General features: G+C 41.2%; 1 protein-coding gene across 1 annotated transcript; it reads right to left on the bottom strand.

The window, feature by feature from the left end:
• Positions 1–5,578: 5,578 nt before the first annotated feature.
• LOC127234394 (uncharacterized) lies at positions 5,579–6,827 on the bottom strand. The gene has a single exon (XM_051201300.1). It carries the CDS (start codon positions 6,725–6,727, stop codon positions 5,579–5,581), a length of 1,149 nt encoding a protein of 382 aa, XP_051057257.1. The 5' UTR covers positions 6,728–6,827.
• Between the last annotated feature and the right edge of the window lie 18,839 nt (positions 6,828–25,666).

Here is a 25,666-nt window from a genome sequence, read left to right as displayed (position 1 = left end):
AGCCTGTTTCGGTCTGAGGGAGATAATGAAAGCACAGCTAAGATGTCACATGGAATAAACAAGAGATAGCAGAACAGTCCTTCAAAATAGTCTCAGAAAACAAAATGATACACATATTTCAACCGGAACGCTGAATGTTAAGTCTTAACTCCACAATAAAAGACACTGCCAAGTAGAATATACTAGAAAATACCATTCATCTTTCTACTGCCCCGAGAAACACTTTCTTATAACAAATAGAACCATCTAAGATGAATGGTGGGGAAGGTATATACAAGCCATGGAATTATTATAGACATCCATAGTAATAGAAACCACGGAGAATACAAAACCTCACTGGCTGTGTTATGGTAAGTGTGTCAATGAAGAAAGCAAGGAAGAACTTTTAAAATGTTTTGTAAACCTAAATTAAACCTAAAAAAAAAAAAACCAAAATATATAAATGGGACATGAGCTGGAGAGATGGATCAGCCATTAAAGGCTAGGCTCACAACCAAAAACACAGTGGGACACAAGGAAGGCAGTCTTAAAGGGAATTGTTTACACTGATAATTATCTACCTTTTAAGAAGTCCCAATAATATTCTTTTTTCTTTTTCTGGTTTTGTTTTTTTTCCAGACAGGATTTCTATTTGTAGCTTTGTTGTCTCTCCTGGAATGCACTCTGTAGACAGACTGGCCTCAAACTCACAGGGACCCAACTGCCTCTGCCTCCCGAGTAGTTGTTTTAAAGGCATGTGAAACCATAACCTGGCAAGTCCCAATAATTTGATGTGATTATTCTTAAGGCCTTAAAAAAATATCTAGAAACATAATACGGGACAAGATCATGAAAAGTGTGGCTGAAACTAGTGGAACAGAAAATTAAAATATTATTAAAATGAAATTGACTCTTTGAAAAAGCAAATACTATTGATAAACTTTTAGACAAATCAATGGATGAAATACCTCAGTTAGTAAAAGAAGGCATGAAATTAGTAAACTTTACTACAGGTATGCATGAAATTCAGAAAAGAATATGGGCATAATTAAAACAAGAAAAGTCCTACTCCACTAAATTAGAACACATAAAATCACTGGATGCATTTCTAGAATCATCCTATATAAATATTTAAACCAGATAAAATAAGTGATTTAAACTTATTTAAAACTAGAAGCAAACTTGAAACAGTAACACAAAGTCTCCCAATGATAATGTGTTTACCACTCTAAGATAACAGTGGGAAATGAGGGAATGGGGCTGATAAATATTGTGAATTAAGTTCTCACATAATAGCCACGTTTATTCTGAGCATCATCCAATTTATACTCAGAGGATTAAGTAGTCACGTGCATAGACACAAGTGCAAGTGACATGTGACAGGCAAGTTATATGTGTCAAAACAGCCAAGTATATTTGTGTGTGTGTGTGTGTGTGTGTGTGTGTGTGTGTGTTTGTGTGTGTGCTTGTATGTATACAATCACTCCTCTGTAAAAATAATGAAATGAAAATTTCAGGACAATATATATGGCCAGATAAAAATATATTCCCAGATCAGCCAGGTTCAAAAAGTCAAATGTTGTATGTTCTCATAATATGGAACCCTATCTTTGAAGGTTCTGTATGCTAAACAGGGCTACACTTGGAAGCTGTATAATTAGAAATGAAGCATTGTGGATGGACCTATTGAGCGAGAAGAGACTGAAAATACAGTATGGAAGGGGAAAGCTGAAAAATATCTAAACATGGAGGTGTTAGGATGTGGGGAAATGAGAGGTAAATGCTTCATCAAAATGAGGATTAGGTAAAGACACTATATTAACTCATCATTTTGCCACCTGAGTAAAATATGATTGGAGGAGACAATAGACCAAAGTTGACAAAAAAAATAACAGTGGGAGAATAAACTAAAATTTCAAGTGGATATGAGAGTAAAGGGTATGTGAGGGCAAGGCATAAGGTGTGGGTTAACCAAAACTAAAGATCCATGAAGAAGTATGTGGAAATCCACTAATTGAATTTAAAATATATACTAAAAAGAGTATATGCAGAGGAAAATGGAAAGTGTTGAAATGCTGCTTGGAGAATCCTTTGGACTTTGAATATAACTTCAAGAACCAGATACATTATTTGTAATAGCAAGAACCTGGAAACAACCTAGATAACCATCAACTGAAGAATGGATAAAGAAGATGTGGCACATTTACACAATGGAATACTACTCTATGAAAAAAAAAAAATTACAATGGAATCCTGAAATTAGCATGCAAATAGGTGGATCTTGAAGAAACCATCCTGAGTGAGGTAACCCAGTCACAAAAAGAGGAATATGGTATGTACTCATTCATATATGGATTTTAGACTTAGAGCAAAGGATCATCAGCCTATAACTCACACCACCAGAGAAACTAGGATACAAGGAGAATTCTAAGGGATTCATATAAGGTCCCTCAGAGAAGGGGAAAGGGACAAGATCTCCTGAGCATATAGGAATTGGGGGAGGGGCAGTGAGTGGAGATGGAGCTAGGAGAAAGAGAAGGGGAGGAGAAGAAAGCACATGGGACTAGGAATATAGAGTCAGGGGAGGAATAGACAAGAGAAATAAAAAGAGAGATACCATAAAATAGTGAGCCCTTATAGTTTTGAAGAGAACTGACTTTAGAGAAATGTCTAGAGAATTACAAGACTGACCCCTACTATCAATTTGAGCAACAGTGGAAAGGCTAACATAAATGCCGTTCCCTGATAATGAGACTGATGACTAAGTTATCTACCATCATGGAGTCCTCATTTAGTAGGTGACAGAAACAGAAACAGACACCCATAGCTAAACACTGAGCCAGACTGGAATCCAGATACAGAGAGGGAGGACAAGACCAGGCTATAGAAACCCACTGTCAGAGACAGCTGACCTGAACAAAGAGGAGCAAATGGACCCCCACACTGATACTTTGGAAACCAGCATTGGAATGACTCAGACCCCCTGAATATGGGTCCCAGAAGTCCTCGGCAATCTAAGGGACCTCTGACAGTAGAACCAGGATGTATCCCTGGTGCAAAAAAGGACTTTGGGAGCAAATTCCTCATGGAGGGATAATCCCTTAACCTAGAGGCAGGAGGGCAGGCCTAGTTCCTACTCCAAATGACTTGACATATTTTCTTGACGCTTGCTGGAAGATATCACCTTCCTTGTGGAGTGTGTGTGTGTGTTTTTGGGGGGATGGAATGGGAGGATGGTTGAGATTGCATGGGAGCAAAGGAGAGAGGGAGGGAGGGAAAGAGAGGGGGGAGGAAGAGGGGCCTGAGTTCAATATGTAAAATAGTAAAAGAATAAAAATAAATACGTAAATGAGCGAAAAAAAAAAAGAGAACCGGGTGTTGAATACTTGCCTATGAACTACTTACTGATCAAGAAGCAGAGACACCCACAACAACACAAGCTTTTGCCAAAGCTTCTTGTTGCACAAAATAACTAAATGCAAAGATCATATTTCTAAAGACCCCACACATTTTGGTGGCAGAACATTGATTAATCAATGCAAAACTGACCAGTAAACTCCCTGTTGGCAGGTTTTCATATTGTGGGCCCTTAGATGTGAAAGGCATCAGTGATTTTACCCGGTCATGGACTTTCAGTGATACTGTACTAATGAACTGAGAAGTAAGATGTTTCCACTTCTGCTATGGTGGCATGATGGTTATGAAAGCAACCAACCACATTTTGATTGGATTTGAGACCTGTTTCATATGAGGGATTTGATATCACATACTATTTAAGCCTTGTCAAATGCTCATTTCTAAGGAAGTCAAAGGCCCTAGTTACAGAACCTGTCACTGATGTCTTCATCAGTGGTCGTGTTATCAACCTAATTCTTGTTATTTATATTGTATTCATAGATTTGTCCTGCTTTCAACATCAGCCAGAGAAGACATTTTTTTTTTTTTTTTTTTTTTTTTTGCAGAAAGTAGTACTTAATGCATAGACATATAAACCTGTTAAAGTGAAAAGAAAAATTACTCTTAGTCTTAAGCTTCAGTTGGGTTACCTACAATAAGTTCCCATTACCCAAGGCTCAGGGAGTTTTGAGGTTTAAAAAAAAAAAAACTTCAAAAATCTGACTGTGGGATAATTCCTGGAAATACTCTTTTCTGAACATGACATGACTGGTGAATATACCAACTCCTGTCACTTGTGTGGTCTACATAAGAATGGCATAAGATTAAGTCAGTCAGATTTTTCATATTTTTTGAGGGGAGGGCTCCCAAGGACTCTCCTCTACTCAAGTAGCTGTTGGCAATTCATCGCTGCCAAAGTAGGAGAATCACTTTTGATTGGAGTCCTGACTGCTGAACATTTGGTCATATTCCAGCTGGTAGCTGCACAGCCGTGAACATATGAGTAGCACTAACAGACTCACTGGGCTAACAGTATTTTTTTAAGGCCGTGAACTCTAGAAGGAGGCAGACTAATAAATACCAGGTGACATTGGTGAGGGCTAGTCATGTGCATAAGATTTCTTAAAATTTTCAAAGTTTTATTGAAACTTTCAAAGACTGAATGAAAAGTTGTCAAGCAATGAAGAATTTCATTTTGGTGCATTAATGATAAAAGAAATATTCAATTTAACCCCTTGGCTTTGGGAACATTGCTGAGAAAATAGATCCTAGCCAATGTTTTTTAGAAAGCAGCTCAGAGTGTATAATTGAAATGTAATTATTTACTTATTTATGGCAGCATAATTTTTCTACCATTGTTCCATTTTGCTCTCTTTTCATGAACTATTGTTTTGTTCTCTCAAAACAGATTCTGCTGAGGAGCCCACTGAGCTAACTATAATGAGTAATTATAAATAAAGCCATTGGTTGTTATGATGATGTTTAAAAACTTATTTTAAGAAAATATTTTTGTGTTCCAAAGTAAAAATCAAAATTCCTGAACACCTTCAGACATGTTTGTGGGACCTAAGTTTTTCACTGAGCATTAGCAATCCAAATTTGTCATTTCTTAAAGACTTGAGTGCACATAACCTTACTGAAATAACAGGGAAGAATAAATTCATTGGTGTCAATGCAAACATTCCTGACTTCAGACAAGTGACAACCCCAACAACCCGTGGGGTTCAGGAGGGAAAACACTAGAACCAAAACTGGGTCCTAAGGCCAGACTTCCTCACTGGCTTAGATGGGTAGGACAGAAGTGGTAATTGCTTCAGGGACCCTTGCCAGACTTGAAAAAAAATCCTGGAACAGTCAACAGTCAGTTAGTGCACACACAGGTCACTGCATTGTGCTCTCACAGACTCACCAGGCAGGGGGTTTCCCTTCCCTAGCCTGTTCCCTCAGCATCCAGGTGACTAAGACACATGGACTAAGGACTTAATCAAGATATTTGTAGGGTATTAAACATTTCACAGATATTAAATATACAACTCGAACACAAAATCTAAAATGAGCAAGTTCTTTCATCCAATGCTGATATTCAGATACAAACTTTAAGTATTAATTTATTTTTAAAGGACTCGTACAGTTGTGTAAATTCATAAGAGGGTTGTACGTCTGGCAGGAAAAAAATTATACTTCCCAATCACTTTGAGTCCATCTACATACATTTGTGGAGTATTATAGAAGGACCAAACTCCTCATATTCTCTTTTGGTAATACATATCTGCCTGAAAGTGGGCAGTGAAGCCAGGATGGAGCCACCAATCCAAACTGAAATCTTTCCATCTTTGGAGGGAATGCTCTTTACCTTAAATGTTATAGGTGCTAGGGCCATGAGTTCCTTTTGCATCCTGTCATTAATGCCTGGGAACATGGTGGTGCCACCAGACAACACAATGTTGCCATACAGGCTCTTGTGGATGTCAACATCACACTTCAGGATGGAACTAATTGTGGTTTTGTGGATGCCACAACACTTGATACCCAGAAAATTGGGCTGGAAAAGTGCCTCTGGGCACTGGAACTGCTCCTTGCTCAGAGTGATGATTTGGCCATCAGGTAGCTTGTAACTCTTCTCTAAGCAGGAGTGTTCAGCAGTTGCCATTTCTTTTTCAAAATCCAATGCAACATAGCATAGCTTCTCCTTGATGTCACGGACTATCTCCCTGGAGGCAGTAGTATTGAAGGTATAGCCCCGCTCTAACAAAATTTTGATTAGGTAGTCGGTTAGGTCCCTGCCAGCCAGGTCCATACGCAAGATGGCATAGGGAAGGACTTGGCCTTCGTAGATGGGCACAGTATGTGTGACCCCATCACCAGACTCAACGGTCATGCCTGTTGTTCGGCCAGAGGCATATAGAGATAGTGTCGACTGAATGGCCACATACATGGCCGGGGCTTTGAATGTTTCAAACATTATTTGCATCGTATTCTCTCTGTTAATTATTGGGTTAAGTGGGGGCTCGGTTAGGAGCAGTGGGTGTTCCTCGGGAGCCACACGCAGTTCATTATAGAAGGTGTGGTGCCAGATCTTCTCCATGTCATCCCAGTTGGTGACGATGCCATGCTCAACAGGGTACTTCAGGGTCAGGATACCCCTCTTGCGTTGGGCCTCGTTGCCTATGTAAAAATCCTCATCATCGATGCCCAACATGATTCTCTGGTAGCGGGGCCGCCCTATGATGGAGGGGAATACGGCCCTGGGGGCACTCTCACCAGCAATGCCAGCTTTGCACGTTCCAGAGCCATTATCAATAACAAGGGCTGCTGCAGTTTCTTCTTCCATTGCCATTGCATTAGGGAACATAGGGCAGCCTAGAGATAGATGTTCAGCATAGAGCAGAGGGAAAGAGTAGGCAGGAGTAAAAAAAAAAAAAAATGAGGTGTAAACTGTTGATGAAATATTTACTTCTTATAAAAATACTAATTGGTATTTCAATATGTCAATAGTGCAACACTGTATACACATACCCACATACGAAAAGGGAACAGCTATTATTTTCCATGAGGGTGTCTTAGTGTTTAATGATTCCTAACTATTTTTATTTATTGGACAGAAATTTATTTCAGTCTTTCATCATAAAATTTTCTACTGTGCTGGTGGGCAATCATTTAAATCATTCTGATAGGAGCATACTTTATTTTACTCAATATTGATGTGTGCCTGTAAGGTTTGGGTATCACTTTTCAAGTAGGAAATAGTAGTTGTCGGCTAGAGGTTTTCTGTAGGAAATGCCATGTCCCAAAACAGAAAGTCATAAGTTAAGGTCACTCTGAAGCACAAAGTGGGAAGAGCATGAAAGGCGGTGTAGTTAAGAGATGAAGAGAAATACCAAAAGGAGTAGCTATAGCTATCACTCTATTAAAACTATCATGGTTAGGATATCACTAGTTACTTAGAAATAGCAGAGGATAACACAGGAAGAGAATGGCTCAGCATGCAGTGTTGGAACGGACTCAGGTTATACAAGTTAATTTCTATGTGTTTGGACCTCCGTGTTTACACAACAGTTCATGTTCACAACTGCATTGCAAGGGGATCTTTCTCTGTGTGGTTGGTGCCTGAATTTGGCACAATGAGTAAGTTAGGGGAATGGTTTACAGGAAGGGAAGGTGTTTTCCATCTGAAGTAAGGGGTTTTTCTGAAAGACTGAACTTGTTAAATGGTCACAGCCAAGTATCCAATAGGGAATGTGAATAAAGGAATTAGAAGATGTACAAATCTGAAGTTGTGCAAAACTGCACTACCTTATTCCTTGAATAAGCAGGTCAGATGGGAATGACCCATGTGAACATTTTTGTGTTGTTTGTGTCACTTTGTCATTTTTCTGTTGCACATTTTCCTGTGTTGAAGCACTCATCTGGGTGCCCTGTGATGCCTTGTGGAGCCCAGAGCATATCACAACACAATACCATTAACTAGAGGTGTAGCTCACTGGCACAAAACATGCCTACTCTGTTGAGATTCTAGAAAAATCCCTAAACAAAATACCACCAACAATAAGAAAATTTCATATAACAAAACAAAAGGGTAAGCATTACAAAGAAATGAGAGCTTATGGTTGTATGGGTCTGTGACTTTGCATGCAGAGCTCACTGGAACTGCTCTAGAGGATAGAATGGGGTCTCTAATATGTTAACTGTGCAAGATAAGGACAAAAAGAAGACATGTTATTCATGTTATACTGTAGCATTTGTAGCTACAGATCTGTATCCATGACTGATCAAGGGCACTGAAATAACTGATGCATACAGTAAAACATGCACAGATGTATACAAATAAGCTGAATAGCCTCATGTATACAAATGGCATGCCAAAATATTCTGAGGCTCATTTATGAATCAGTTCATATACAATAAGATGAAGTTAAAAAGTGACTTTCTCCTATGTACTTAGATTTATCTCCAACACTACCTAAGGTTAATGTAGATTACATTTGGATACCTGAGAGTTGTGGGAGGGAGGAGTGATTGGTACAGTGTATCCCAATTTCCCTACTTCTGTTTACAAAACTCCCTACTGCAGGAAACATCTACTATTTGATTGCAATAAAAATGCAGTTAGACTTCTCTCAAGATTCTGAAAGATAAACTCATAATTCACCAAGTTCTTTTCCTACCATCTGCCTAAACAATCGACTACCCACCTTTTGCAAAATATCCATTGCACATGTTTCTTGACTTCATCCATTTCATCTTCCAGTTAAGTATTACTTTAATATCTGCTTTTATATAAACTCATCAGAAATAATTTAAGAAGCATATAGTATCCTATTGAACTAGTACTTTGGTGATGTATACTATTATACTTTCTATTTCTGCAGATATGATTGATTTCCTCAGGCTCAAAAATGTGCCTTCTATAGGCCCTAATACTTCTTGAACAACTGTGGTTTGAACATATCGAGAGTTCTTTGAAGATAAGCATCTATTCTTTCCTCATTCAAATGGGGTTGGTTACAAATGGTTAATGATCACAACCAATATCTTTTTAAAGGTAAAAAGGGAATTATGGTATAGATACGAATACTTTGTTTTGGAATGGATTTTCATTTATTGATACAATTTAAGGTCAATTTTGTGATGTGTATATTTCTCCTTTTGTTTAGGTATTGTTTTTATATTGCTCATTTAGAAATGTAATGTATAATGTAGTACATACAGATTATAGATAATTACCTATGATAGTCAAAGCTTAGAGTTAAGTTAGTTAGGTTTTCAAGATACACAGAGATGTATTTGAGATAGATAGGAATTCTTCAAACCTTTCAAAGACCTACAGAATATGGCATTTAAAATGGTTTAGGGTTTTTCTCGACAATGAGACATAATTGTTCCTGGCAACACCACCTTCGTCAAAAGGAAGATGGACATTGAAGAAACTCATTATGGAGTTTGCTTTCAATATGGCAAGACTAGCCCTTTAGACAAGATACTGCTCTTGTCTGGACTGTTTGACTTTATGCTGTATAAAATGGACATGCAGGACCCACAGAAAGGTGGCTGGTGATTCAAGATGGACATTGCTACAGAGTTCCTGCTTCATGGAAGAGTCTGCCAGACAGTCTGCAGGACACAGAGAAAAGTGACTGACAAACTGCCAATACAGTCAGACAGTTTAAAGTTTCCTGCTTTGCTGAAGAGTCTGCCAGACACACTATGGCCTATGGGCTGAAGATGGAAGATTACAAAAGAACTTCGGGTGAACAGGCAGTGAGTTGTCTCTGTCATTTCTAGAGTTTATATATTATCCTTCTGTGGTCTTTGAAGGAGTTGAAGACAGATAGTTATGGTTATAGTTTTCATTAGTTAGGATTAAAGGTAAGTTACTTAGACTTTAGATACACAAAGATAGAATAGATGATGAAATATTTTCTTCAAATCTTGCTAAATGTTAATGGACTAAATATTGTTAACTGTGATTCTTATTTGATAACTGTTGTGTTATATATTTTGCTATGTTAAGGTTAAAACCCTTCTTTTTATTTAGACAGAAAAGAGGAGATGATGGGAGATGTTATTCTGTATAGGTTTCTCATACTGGTTAATAATAAAGCCCTGTTGGCCAATAGGAAAGGAAGATGGAAGGGACTAGGAGAAAAGGAGGAAAAAGGAAGTAAGGAGGAGCCAAGATGGAGAGTCTGGAGAGAGCAATACGTGGCAGCCGGCTCCCGGTAAGAAGAGCACATGGAAATACATAGATTAACACAAATAGGTTAATAATCAAGACAGAGCTAGCCAATTAGAAACTAGCACCTGGCCAATAGCATTGTATCAAATGCAGAGTCTCTGTGCATTATTTGGGGCTGGCGGCATGGCGGCAGGACAAGACCAGGCGGCGGGCAGAAAAATCGTACTCCTTACAAGACAGGACTAGGGGTCAAGGAGGATTCTGGGAGAAGTAGGATAGAGGAGGGTCTCGATGTGATCCCAGGAGGAGAAGACAGGAGTCTGGCATTCTCAAAAAATGAGACCATATATAAATACATATATTAGTCATTATGGATTAATATTTAAAGACAGAGCTAGGCAATAAATCCTGGAGCCATTTGCCAACAGCTTTACAACCAAAAGTGTCTCTGTGTCTTATTTTGGACCTGACACAGATGTGGAACCCGGCAGGCAGGAAAGTGTTCATAATATTAAACTGATACAGCTTCATCAATAACTAGCTCAACTTTACCTATTACTCAAAGCTAGTAACTTGTGTCTTCTCTAATCACTAGTCTATTTGGTGTATGTTTTGGTGAAAATTTCTTTAGCTGATTGAAACACTGATCTACTTTCCAAAACTTACATAATGTATACTTTGCAAAAGGTATGACTTACACTTTCCTACACGCATCCCAATATTTATGTATGTAGCTTTGTTCATATTCAATAAAAGAGAACTTTCCATACCAGTTGCTTGGATGACAGTAGGGTCATTCACTTTCTGTAAAAAAAAAAAAAAAAAAAAAAAAAAAAAAAAAAAAAAGCACTAGTAACACAATTTTTTAGATAAAAATCTTCCTAGATTATAGAAAAACATATTATATTCTTGTTTAAAAAATTACAGGAAGAAATATAGAAATTCACACTGCAACATAAAATATGATAAAAACATGCAACATTGTTCAAATGGAAAACATGCAAAATGTTACTACTAAATCAAGAAGGAGGAAGAACATTCAATTGAATTACATTAAAGAAATGAGTTTAATAATTCACAAAACTAATTTTTCAAATGTGTTTCAATTTTAACAGTAAGACAGGATAAATAGAGATGATGAATGCCACAAACAGGCAATGTGAATAATGGACAATTAGAAACATGGGCATGAAAACAGTCATCGATGTAACTTAGACCAATCAGGGAAGGCATACACACTGGACACATCACTACCTAACCACATAACCCTCAATCTCAGAAAAAAAACACTGACCAGCAATTTCCATGCTAAATCCAATTCTGACTCAAGGGCAGCTTTCCTTGAATTTCTGCCATGGATGCGCTGGGTTTCTCTTTCAGAGCTACTGTTTCAATTTGCAGTCTGACCTATCCCTGAGCATTTGACCTTCACCTGGCTCCATAACTCAAAGTACTCAGTATAGCTTCCTTCACTTTGTGTGTCCAGGGAGATTACACACTTTTGGAATTGACAGTTTCTTGTATGGCTGCGAAGCATCAGGTCTTAGAACAAACATCCTTGAAGGAATGTAGATCAGTGGATCTGAAGATATAACTGGGCAGAACCTCTTACAGGAATGCAAAGAGATCCTTCTTTCTCCCCTATATAAATCTACACTCCAAATTCACCTAGGCTCTGGATCTCCACTAAAAATTCAACTAAGATCTATCACAGAAGGATGACAGGACTATATTCTAAGAGAGTTATGATTACAAAGACAAGAAATGTTTTCATTGCAACTTCTATGTTTTGAGTCATGAACTATATGAGGTAGTATAGATTGGCCATTACTTTCCATGTGGTAATGTCACCAAATCCAACAGTACAGACAAAGTGATTAAAGTGATCTTACTACGTTACAAAACAAGCCTTTGTCACCATCCAAAGGTGGATCGTTGTGGTGCTCAGTGTTAAGGAGGCACTCATCCTCTATTTCAGGATTCAATGTCCAGTCCGCTGTCAAGAAAAAAACCCACACTTTTAGGAAACAAAATAATCTAACAGATCCAACAATATCATTATGTGAGTTGTCACTACAAGGCAGCTTTGCAATTAACAGATTCAATCACCCATAAGAATTCACTGTCCAAAAACAACTTGCAAACTAAGAAACACAAACACCTTCCTAATACAGATAAGCTCCGTTGCCAGAAGGTGAATAGTTAAGACCATGAGGCTTTCCCTAGAAATTCCTGACTCCATGAATGTTTGACTTCTACATTTGAAGGAATTGCAAGGGCACATTTATTATGTGGCTTCCCTATTGTCTCTCAAAGGACACCAAGTCTTGAAGATTTCACCATCACTTCATCAGAACTTTGCCCAGGATGACATTTATTTTTCTGTCAGTGTCAATTTTCTGACATTTGAAGCTTCCTTGTCAAAATCCTGGCCTCAGGGCACAGGGGAGATGAGGAAGCTCTTCTGGGCTATATGACTTACCTCACCTCCATAACAGAGGTATTGTGATTGTTTTCAGTGGCGCTATCCCATCAGGTGATTCAATTTGGACTTCACAATGAACACAGGTCCTTTTAGGCTGTTTTTTTTTTTTTTTTTTTTTTTGCCCTGAATTTTCCTTATTCCCAACTTTTTATACATTCAGACCCAGACACATGTATCCTATGACAAGTTTGGTGTTGCAAATTATGCAAATTTACCATACATTATATAGTGTTGACAAGATACTCATTAGTGGACTAAGTACCTTCATCTAGTTTTCGACCAAAACTTATTGCCACTTGTCTTTCTTTGTTGGATTGTGGAATCTCAGGCATACCAAACACAAAAGCATTTTCATGATTCCGTGAAGTCTATGAAAGGGACATTTAGAAGAGGTTTCAGTTAGGATGCTTTCTATTCTTGAAAACAGCTTGATTTGTCATTTGTAGAAAATAAGACTTGATAAAATTGGGAGTCTAAAGGGACACAAAGATTATCCTGGGGAATTCACATCTTTCAAGAGAGGTGAATCTGTATTATCTTCTAGCTCCCACTTATGATTAAGGAAACACCAGAAGGAAAGAATACAAAAACAGAGTTCAACTAGACATACCAAGATAATCATCACTGTTAATTCTCCTAAGGATGTGGTAACATTATCTACTAATGAGCTTTGGCATATTAATCAAACAATTGCCTATTCAACTCTTGTTGAAACAATAACATTGACAAAAATGTATGAGAGAGGAGACCCAAATTACTAGATGCATAAAATGAGGTTAACACACCAGGCCACAGGACTCCAGATGACACTAGGGGTTAACAGCACTGGACCTCAACAGAGAGCCTACCTATGAGATCAAGAGCCCATCAACAACCAGGTCAATGTGTGATAGATGGCCAGGAATCTAATATATAGGGCAAACAATTTTTGAAATGCTGGATTCACCGGGCACATGAAATTTGACTGTTGGGATCCCTGTCATGAGCTACATAGAGGCTACAACTCACACCGAAGCCATTTTACAGGAGAAAATTAGTCACAAACAACAAAGTGTAATCAAAACGATAGGAGGAGATTCTAGGACAGCTACAAAGGACACACACACACACACACACACACACACACACACAGATCAGGAATATATGAGAAAGGAGACACAAATCCCAGGTGCATAAAACGAGGTTACAGTCAAAACGATAGGAAACAAATCAAAACGATAGGAAGAGATTCTAGGACAGCTACCAAGGACCAAGACAAGAAATGTTTTCTTTGCGAAATCCAGCTTCTGAGCCGGGAATGGATGAGGTAGCTTAGAAATGGGCATTACATTTCAGGTGGTGATGTCATCGAAGACAACAGGAGTAGGTGATTAAGGTCAGCTTTCTACCTTACAAATCTGTTGTTCATTCGCTCTCTCATCACAACAAGAACATGATTCATCGGGGTGCTTGGTGGTTAGCAGCCATCGGTCCTCCATCATGCTTGTCAATGGCACGTCCCCTGTGGAAGAAGGATGTACAACGAATTTAGAAAAAGAAACAATCTAAAGGAACCTAACAATAATTTCACATTCCTTGTTTCAAGAATTCATCTTCGCAATTGACGATTTCCACCCTCATAAGAAATCGCTGCCCCTTGCAATCCTCAGAACAACTAGCAAACATGGAAATACCTATCTATACAGGCTATGTTGCAAGAAGGTGGATGATCAAGACCATGGAGGCTTTCCCTAGAAATTCCTCACTCCGTGAAAGTTCCCATTCACCCTTTAGAGAACCTTCAAAGGCATAGTTGTTACCTGCCTGCCCTATCGTCTCTCAAAGGACATCTAGTCTTCAACACATCACTAATCACTTCATCAAAACTTTGCTCAGGATGCCATATAGTTTTCTGTCCCTGTGAATTGTCTGACATTTGAAGTCTTGCTGTTTTTCTCCTTGTCAACATCCTGGCCTCGGGGCACATGGAGGACTATCAAGCACTTCTGAACTCTATGAATAACCACACCTCCTTAACTGGTATTGTGATTGTTTCTGAGGTACTATCCAAGGAGATGATTCAATTTGGAGCTCCCCATGAACACGGGTCCCTTTATCCTGGTTGTTTTGTTTTGTGTTTTCTAAGTCCCACATTTTTGCTCCTTCAGCCCCATACACATGTATTCTGTAAGCAGACATTTTGAAGGTTTTTGTTTTTGCTATAAGATATCCTATTTTACCATCCAGAAAACATTGCAGACAAGAGACTTTGAATAGACTACGAACCTTCCTCTGGTTTTCCATCTTCGGCCGATGCCACTGGCCTTTCCTTATTAGCTGGTTTCAGCACATCCAGCCCGCCATCCTCGGCCTGCCTCATATCTGGCAGGGGAATCTGTGGACGGGTCATTCGGAACAGGTTTAGTCAGGCTGCTTTCCTTTTCTGAAAACACAGCTCAAATTGTTGTTGTCAGAATGTATGACCTGACTAATTATGGAAGGGAGTCTAAAGGGAGACCTAGGTTATGCAGGGCAAGTCTCGCCATTCCTGCCTTCGGCATCTCTACATTTTCTAGCACCCACTTATGGGGATGCAGACAACATAAGGGACACATACTCAAAAAGATTTCCACCTGACTGACCCAGGTATTTATCTCTCTTGCTCCTCCTCACGAGGTTGTTGGGTTTCTACTAATGGGCTTTGAGCATAGTAACCAAACAAATTCTTGCTCAGACTTGTCCTGGAATCAAAGTCCTAAAGAGATTGTACAAGGATGTGTTATCATATAGGCGTTTCTGAATGCCAGTCATACTGGAAGTTGGGCATCGTGTCAGCCTTCCTCGCAGATTGTCACCTAGGGTGTCAGGAGAATGAGACAGAAGCTGATTCTTGACACTGGCTGAAGGCAGACTGATATAAACTAAGCAAGTTGAATGAATTGCCTTCAGACACAACAAAATTATCGTGAATGCAATGAGAAACAAAACACAACAAAACAACCCAAAAGGCAGACAAAGAAAAAAAAATGGACATGTAAGGGAAGTGACTTTTCTATTTGTATTTGAAACATGTCCAGCATGAAACCCAGCAGATTGAGAATAAATGCATGCCATAACTCGGCAGCAAATTCATGTTTGTCTTTGACCTGGAGAATGGCAACAATCACAGACCAACATGCTTCTGGAGTTTCTGCATTGGTAAAGACAGACAGGCAAAATACTTAAGGCTGCCCCTTTGTCCAGTAGTGCTCCCCTGTTCTTGGACATTGAGGGAGTACACACACACTGGAGACATCCTTAGCTCTCCTGTTAGCACTCAATCTCACAAAAACTCTGAACAGCAATTTCCATGCTCAATCCCACTCTGTCTCAAGAGCCGTGTCTCTTGAATTTCTCCAATGGATGTGCTGGGATCCTCTCTAGGCTCTGGTGTTTGCTCCTGCTGGGCTATCTATCCCTGATCCTTGAAACTTCTCCGGGAATGTCACTCCAAGTTCAGCGCCCCTGCACACAGGAGGCTACCGGGTACTCCATGGCAGTTTGCTTCCATCACTCAAAGTACACAACTTAGCTTCCCGAATTTTGAGTCTACCTTAATCACACAGTTTTGGAACTGACAGTGTCTTGTACCTCAGTGGAGCCTTATATTTAGAACAAACATTCCTGAAGGACAGAAGATCAGTGAATCAGAAGATGTAACTGGTGAGAAGCTCGTCCAAGAAGGAAGGAGATCCTTCCTTCTTCTGATTAGGAATCTCCACCCCAAATACACACACACACACACACACACACACACACACACACACACACACACACACAGGCCATGATGACAAGAACTGAAACTCAGCCCACCACAGCAGCGTGGCTACTCACAAAATAATAAACTGGCACAGGAAAGGACTCTCCGCACAGATCAGGAATATATGAGAAAGGAGACCCAAATCCCAGGTGCATAAAACGAGGTTAACACACCAGGCCACAGGACACCAGATGACACTCAGGAGATAAAGACACTGCCACTCAACTGAGAGTTGTGCTATAAGATCAAGAGCTCTCTGGCCACCGGGTCGATATGTAGTAGATAGATGACCTGGTCTCTAACATACAAGGTAGACCTTCCCTTTGAAATGCTGGATTCACTGGGAACGTGAAATTTGACTGTTGGGATCCCCGTCATGAGCTACATAGTGGCTACAGCTCACACCGAAGCCATTTTTACAAGAGAAAATTAGTCACAAACAACAAAGCATAATCAAAACGATAGGAAGAGATTCTAGGACAGCTACCAAGGACCAAGACTAGAAATGTTTTCTTTGCGAAATCCAGCTTCTGAGCCGGGAATGGATGAGGTAGCTTATAAATGGGCATTACATTTCAGGTGGTGATGTCATCGAAGACAACAGGAGTAGGTGATTAAGGTCAGCTTTCTACCTTACAAATCTGTTCATTTGCTCTCTCATCACAACAGGAACGTGATTCGTCGGGGTGCTTGGTGGTGAGCAGCCATCCGATCTCCATCATGCCTGTCAATGGCAAGTCCCCTGTGGAAGAAGGATGTACGACGAATTTAGAAAAAGAAACACTCTAATGGAACCTAACAATAATTTCACATTCCTTGTCTCTAGAATTCATCTTCGCAATTGACGGTTTCCACCCTCATAAGAAATCGCTGCCCATTGCAATCCTCAGAACAACTAGCAAACATGGAAATACCTATCTATACAGGCTGTGTTGCAAGAAGGTGGATGGTCAAGACCATGGAGGCTTTCCCTAGAAATTCCTCACTCCGTGAAAGTTCCCATTCACCCTTTAGAGAACCTTCAAAGGCACAGTTGTTACCTGCCTGCCCACACATCACTAATCACTTCATCAAAACTTTGCTCAGGATGCCATATAGTTTTCTGTCCCTGTGAATTGTCTGACATTTGAAGTCTTGCTGTTTTTCTCCTTGTCAACATCCTGGCCTCGAGGCACATGGAGGACTAGCAAGCACTTCTGAACTCTATGAATAACCACACCTCCTTAACTGGTATTGTGATTGTTTCTGAGGTACTATCCAAGGAGATGATTCAATTTGGAGCTCCCCCATGAACCCGGGTCCCTTTATCCTGGTTGTTTTGTTTTGTGTTTTCTAAGTCCCACATTTTTGCTCCTTCAGCCCCATACACATGTATTCTGTAAGCAGACATTTTGATGGTTTTTGTTTTTGCTACAAGATATCCTATTTTACCATACAGAAAACATTGCAGACAAGAGACTTTGAATAGACTATGGACCTTCCTCTGGTTTTCCATCTTCGGCTTCGGCCGATGCCACTGGCCTTTCCTTATTAGCTGGTGTCAGCACATCCAGCCCGCCATCCTCGGCCTGCCTCATATCTGGCAGGGGAATCTGTGGACGGGTCATTCGGAACAGGTTTAGTCAGGCTGCTTTCCTTTTCTGAAAACACAGCTCAAATTGTTGTTTTCAGAATGTATGACCTGACTAATTATAGAAGGGAGTCTAAAGGGAGACCTAGGTTATGCAGGGCAAGTCTCGCCATTCCTGCCTTCGGCATCTCTACATTTTCTAGCACCCACTTATGGGGATGCAGACAACACAAGGGACACATACACAAACAGATTTCCACCTGACTGACCCAGGTATTTATCTCTCTTGCTCCTCCTCACGAGGTTGTTGGGTTTCTACTAATGGGCTTTGAGCATATTAACCAAACAAATTCTTGCCCAGACTTGTCCTGGAATCAAAGTCCTAAAGAGATTGTACAAGGATGTGTTATCATATAGGCGTTTCTGAATGCCAGTCATACTGGAAGTTGGGCATCATGTCAGCCTTCCTCGCAGATTGTCACCTAGGTGGTCAGGAGAATGAGACAGAAGCTGATTCTTGACACTGGCTGAAGGCAGACTGATATAAACTAAGCAAGTTGAATGAATTGCCTTCAGACACAACAAAATTATCGCGAATGCAATGAGAAACAAAACACAACAAAACAACCCAAAAGGCAGACAAAGAAAAAAAAAATGGACATGTAAGGGAAGTGACTTTTCTATTTGTATTTGAAACATGTCCAGCATGAAACCCAGCAGATTGAGAATAAATGCATGCCATAACTCGGCAGCAAATTCATGTTTGTCTTTGACCTGGAGAATGGCAACAATCACAGACCAACATGCTTCTGGAGTTTCTGCATTGGTAAAGACAGACAGGCAAAATACTTAAGGCTGCCCCTTTGTCCAGTAGTGCTCCCCTGTTCTTGGACATTGAGGGAGTGCACACACACACACACACTGGAGACATCCTTAGCTCTCCTGTTAGCACTCAATCTCACAAAGAACTCTGAACAGCAATTTCCATGCTCAATCCCACTCTGTCTCAAGAGCCGTGTCCCTTGAATTTCTCCAATGGATGTGCTGGGATCCTCTCTAGGCTCTGGTGTTTGCTCCTGCTGGGCTATCTATCCCTGATCCTTGAAACTTCTCCGGGAATGTCACTCCAAGTTCAGCGCCCCTGCACACAGGAGGCTACCGGGTACTCCATGGCAGTTTGCTTCCATCACTCAAAGTACACAACTTAGCTTCCCGAATTTTGAGTCTGCCTTAATCACACAGTTTTGGAACTGACAGTGTCTTGTACCTCAGTGGAGCCTTATATTTAGAACAAACATTCCTGAAGGACAGAAGTTCAGTGGATCAGAAGATGTAACTGGTGAGAAGCTCCTCCAAGAAGGAAGGAGATCCTTCCTTCTTCTGATTAGGAATCTCCACCCCAAATACACACACACACACACACACACACACACACACACACACACACACACAGGCCATGATGACAAGAACTGAAACTCAGCCCACCACAGCAGCGTGGCTACTCACAAAATAATAAACTGGCACAGGAAAGGACTCTCCGCACAGATCAGGAATATATGAGAAAGGAGACCCAAATCCCAGGTGCATAAAACGAGGTTAACACACCAGGCCACAGGACACCAGATGACACTCAGGAGATAAAGACACTGCCACTCAACTGAGAGTTGTGCTATAAGATCAAGAGCTCTCTGGCCACCGGGTCGATATGTAGTAGATAGATGGCCTGGTCTCTAACATACAAGGTAGACCTTCCCTTTGAAATGCTGGATTCACTGGGAACGTGAAATTTGACTGTTGGGATCCCCGTCATGAGCTACATAGTGGCTACAGCTCACACCGAAGCCATTTTTACAAGAGAAAATTAGTCACAAACAACAAAGTGTAATCAAAACGATAGGAAGAGATTCTAGGACAGCTACCAAGGACCAAGACGAGAAATGTTTTCTTTGCGAAATCCAGCTTCTGAGCCGGGAATGGATGAGGTAGCTTAGAAATGGGCATTACATTTCAGGTGGTGATGTCATCGAAGACAACAGGAGTAGGTGATTAAGGTCAGCTTTCTACCTTACAAATCTGTTCATTTGCTCTCTCATCACAACAGGAACGTGATTCGTCGGGGTGCTTGGTGGTGAGCAGCCATCCGACCTCCATCATGCCTGTCAATGGCACGTCCCCTGTGGAAGAAGGATGTACAACGAATTTAGAAAAAGAAACACTCTAATGGAACCTAACAATAATTTCACATTCCTTGTCTCTAGAATTCATCATCGCAATTGATGGTTTCCACCCTCATAAGAAATCGCTGCCCATTGCAATCCTCAGAACAACTAGCAAACATGGAAATACCTATCTATACAGGCTGTGTTGCAAGAAGGTGGATGGTCAAGACCATGGAGGCTTTTCCTAGAAATTCCTTACTCCGTGAAAGTTCCTATTCACCCTTTAGAGAACCTTCAAAGGCACAGTTGTTACCTGCCTGCCCTATCGTCTCTCAAAGGACATCTAGTCTTGAACACATCACTAATCACTTCATCAAAACTTTGCTCAGGATGCCATATAGTCTTCTGTCCCTGTGATTTTTCTGACATTTGAAGTCTTGCTGTTTTTCTCCTTGTCAACATCCTGGCCTCAGGGCACAAGGAGGACTAGCAAGCACTTCTGAACTCTATGAATAACCACACCTCCTTAACTGGTATTGTGATTTTTTCTGAGGTACTATCCAAGGAGATGATTCAATTTGGAGCTCCCCCATGAACCCGGGTCCCTTTATCCTGGTTGTTTTGTTTTGTGTTTTCTAAGTCCCACATTTTTGCTCCTTCAGCCCCATACACATGTATTCTGTAAGCAGACATTTTGATGGTTTTTGTTTTTGCTACAAGATATCCTATTTTACCATACAGAAAACATTGCAGACAAGAGACTTTGAATAGACTACGGACCTTCCTCTGGTTTTCCATCTTCGGCCGATGCCACTGGCCTTTCCTTATTAGCTGGTGTCAGCACATCCAGCCCGCCATCCTCGGCCTGCCTCATATCTGGCAGGGGAATCTGTGGACGGGTCATTCGGAACAGGTTTAGTCAGGCTGCTTTCCTTTTCTGAAAACACAGCTCAAATTGTTGTTGTCAGAATGTATGACCTGACTAATTATGGAAGGGAGTCTAAAGGGAGACCTAGGTTATGCAGGGCAAGTCTCGCCATTCCTGCCTTCGGCATCTCTACATTTTCTAGCACCCACTTATGGGGATGCAGACAACACAAGGGACACATACACAAACAGATTTCCACCTGACTGACCCAGGTATTTATCTCTCTTGCTCCTCCTCACGAGGTTGTTGGGTTTCTACTAATGGGCTTTGAGCATATTAACCAAACAAATTCTTGCTCAGACTTGTCCTGGAATCAAAGTCCTAAAGAGATTGTACAAGGATGTGTTATCATATAGGCGTTTCTGAATGCCAGTCATACTGGAAGTTGGGCATCTTGTCAGCCTTCCTAGCAGATTGTCACCTAGGGTGTCAGGAGAATGAGACAGAAGCTGATTCTTGACACTGGCTGAAGGCAGACTGATATAAACTAAGCAAGTTGAATGAATTGCCTTCAGACACAACAAAATTATCGCGAATGCAATGAGAAACAAAACACAACAAAACAACCCAAAAGGCAGACAAAGAAAAAAAAAATGGACATGTAAGGGAAGTGACTTTTCTATTTGTATTTGAAACATGTCCAGCATGAAACCCAGCAGATTGAGAATAAATGCATGCCATAACTCGGCAGCAAATTCATGTTTGTCTTTGACCTCGAGAATGGCAACAATCACAGACCAACATGCTTCTGGAGTTTCTGCATTGGTAAAGACAGACAGGCAAAATACTTAAGGCTGCCCCTTTGTCCAGTAGTGCTCCCCTGTTCTTGGACATTGAGGGAGTGCACACACACACACACCTGGAGACATCCTTAGCTCTCCTGTTAGCACTCAATCTCACAAAGAACTCTGAACAGCAATTTCCATGCTCAATCCCACTCTGTCTCAAGAGCCGTGTCCCTTGAATTTCTCCAATGGATGTGCTGGGATCCTCTCTAGGCTCTGGTGTTTGCTCCTGCTGGGCTATCTATCCCTGATCCTTGAAACTTCTCCGGGAATGTCACTCCAAGTTCAGCGCCCCTGCACACAGGAGGCTACCGGGTACTCCATGGCAGTTTGCTTCCATCACTCAAAGTACACAACTTAGCTTCCCGAATTTTGAGTCTGCCTTAATCACACAGTTTTGGAACTGACAGTGTCTTGTACCTCAGTGGAGCCTTATATTTAGAACAAACATTCCTGAAGGACAGAAGATCAGTGGATCAGAAGATGTAACTGGTGAGAAGCTCCTCCAAGAAGGAAGGAGATCCTTCCTTCTTCTGATTAGGAATCTCCACCCCAAATACACACACACACACACACACACACACACACACACACACACACACACACACAACGGCCATGATGACAAGAACTGAAACTCAGCCCACCACAGCAGCGTGGCTACTCACAAAATAATAAACTGGCACAGGAAAGGACTCTCCGCACAGATCAGGAATATATGAGAAAGGAGACCCAAATCCCAGGTGCATAAAACGAGGTTAACACACCAGGCCACAGGACACCAGATGACACTCAGGAGATAAAGACACTGCCACTCAACTGAGAGTTGTGCTATAAGATCAAGAGCTCTCTGGCCACCGGGTCGATATGTAGTAGATAGATGGCCTGGTCTCTAACATACAAGGTAGACCTTCCCTTTGAAATGCTGGATTCACTGGGAACGTGAAATTTGACTGTTGGGATCCCCGTCATGAGCTACATAGTGGCTACAGCTCACACCGAAGCCATTTTTACAAGAGAAAATTAGTCACAAACAACAAAGCATAATCAAAACGATAGGAAGAGATTCTAGGACAGCTACCAAGGACCAAGACGAGAAATGTTTTCTTTGCGAAATCCAGCTTCTGAGCCGGGAATGGATGAGGTAGCTTAGAAATGGGCATTACATTTCAGGTGGTGATGTCATCGAAGACAACAGGAGTAGGTGATTAAGGTCAGCTTTCTACCTTACAAATCTGTTCATTTGCTCTCTCATCACAACAGGAACGTGATTCGTCGGGGTGCTTGGTGGTGAGCAGCCATCCGATCTCCATCATGCCTGTCAATGGCAAGTCCCCTGTGGAAGAAGGATGTACGACGAATTTAGAAAAAGAAACACTCTAATGGAACCTAACAATAATTTCACATTCCTTGTCTCTAGAATTCATCTTCGCAATTGACGGTTTCCCACCCTCATAAGAAATCGCTGCCCATTGCAATCCTCAGAACAACTAGCAAACATGGAAATACCTATCTATACAGGCTGTGTTGCAAGAAGGTGGATGGTCAAGACCATGGAGGCTTTCCCTAGAAATTCCTCACTCCGTGAAAGTTCCCATTCACCCTTTAGAGAACCTTCAAAGGCACAGTTGTTACCTGCCTGCCCACACATCACTAATCACTTCATCAAAACTTTGCTCAGGATGCCATATAGTTTTCTGTCCCTGTGAATTGTCTGACATTTGAAGTCTTGCTGTTTTTCTCCTTGTCAACATCCTGGCCTCGAGGCACATGGAGGACTAGCAAGCACTTCTGAACTCTATGAATAAACACACCTCCTTAACTGGTATTGTGATTGTTTCTGAGGTACTATCCAAGGAGATGATTCAATTTGGAGCTCCCCCATGAACCCGGGTCCCTTTATCCTGGTTGTTTTGTTTTGTGTTTTCTAAGTCCCACATTTTTGCTCCTTCAGCCCCATACACATGTATTCTGTAAGCAGACATTTTGATGGTTTTTGTTTTTGCTACAAGATATCCTATTTTACCATACAGAAAACATTGCAGACAAGAGACTTTGAATAGACTACGGACCTTCCTCTGGTTTTCCATCTTCGGCTTCGGCCGATGCCACTGGCCTTTCCTTATTAGCTGGTGTCAGCACATCCAGCCCGCCATCCTCGGCCTGCCTCATATCTGGCAGGGGAATCTGTGGACGGGTCATTCGGAACAGGTTTAGTCAGGCTGCTTTCCTTTTCTGAAAACACAGCTCAAATTGTTGTTTTCAGAATGTATGACCTGACTAATTATAGAAGGGAGTCTAAAGGGAGACCTAGGTTATGCAGGGCAAGTCTCGCCATTCCTGCCTTCGGCATCTCTACATTTTCTAGCACCCACTTATGGGGATGCAGACAACACAAGGGACACATACTCAAAAAGATTTCCACCTGACTGACCCAGGTATTTATCTCTCTTGCTCCTCCTCACGAGGTTGTTGGGTTTCTACTAATGGGCTTTGAGCATATTAACCAAACAAATTCTTGCCCAGACTTGTCCTGGAATCAAAGTCCTAAACAGATTGTACAAGGATGTGTTATCATATAGGCGTTTCTGAATGCCAGTCATACTGGAAGTTGGGCATCGTGTCAGCCTTCCTCGCAGATTGTCACCTAGGTGGTCAGGAGAATGAGACAGAAGCTGATTCTTGACACTGGCTGAAGGCAGACTGATATAAACTAAGCAAGTGGAATGAATTGCCTTCAGACACAACAAAATTATCAAGAATGCAATGAGAAACAAAACACAACAAAACAACCCAAAAGGCAGACAAAGAAAAAAAAAAATGGACATGTAAGGGAAGTGACTTTTCTATTTGTATTTGAAACATGTCCAGCATGAAACCCAGCAGATTGAGAATAAATGCATGCCATAACTCGGCAGCAAATTCATGTTTGTCTTTGACCTCGAGAATGGCAACAATCACAGACCAACATTCGTCTGGAGTTTCTGCATTGGAAAAGACAGACAGGCAAAATACTTAAGGCTGCCCCTTTGTCCAGTAGTGCTTCCCTGGTCTTGGACATTGAGGGAGTGCACACACACACACACTGGAGACATCCTTAGCTCTCCTGTTAGCACTCAATCTCACAAAGAACTCTGAACAGCAATTTCCATGCTCAATCCCACTCTGTCTCAAGAGCCGTGTCCCTTGAATTTCTCCAATGGATGTGCTGGGATCCTCTCTAGGCTCTGGTGTTTGCTCCTGCTGGGCTATCTATCCCTGATCCTTGAAACTTCTCCGGGAATGTCACTCCAAGTTCAGCGCCCCTGCACACAGGAGGCTACCGGGTACTCCATGGCAGTTTGCTTCCATCACTCAAAGTACACAACTTAGCTTCCCGAATTTTGAGTCTGCCTTAATCACACAGTTTTGGAACTGACAGTGTCTTGTACCTCAGTGGAGCCTTATATTTAGAACAAACATTCCTGAAGGACAGAAGTTCAGTGGATCAGAAGATGTAACTGGTGAGAAGCTCCTCCAAGAAGGAAGGAGGATCCTTCCTTCTTCTGATTAGGAATCTCCACCCCAAATACACACACACACACACACACACACACACACACACACACACACACACAGGCCATGATGACAAGAACTGAAACTCAGCCCACCACAGCAGCGTGGCTACTCTCAAAATAATAAACTGGCACAGGAAAGGACTCTCCGCACAGATCAGGAATATATGAGAAAGGAGACCCAAATCCCAGGTGCATAAAACGAGGTTAACACACCAGGCCACAGGACACCAGATGACACTCAGGAGATAAAGACACTGCCACTCAACTGAGAGTTGTGCTATAAGATCAAGAGCTCTCTGGCCACCGGGTCGATATGTAGTAGATAGATGGCCTGGTCTCTAACATACAAGGTAGAC

The sequence above is a fragment of the Phodopus roborovskii genome, unplaced genomic scaffold, assembly GCF_943737965.1.
Source record: "Phodopus roborovskii unplaced genomic scaffold, PHOROB, whole genome shotgun sequence".
Taxonomy (NCBI): domain Eukaryota; kingdom Metazoa; phylum Chordata; class Mammalia; order Rodentia; family Cricetidae; genus Phodopus; species Phodopus roborovskii.
The sequence above is the reverse complement of the archived record's forward strand: the minus strand, read 5'-3'. Positions and strand labels throughout refer to the sequence as shown.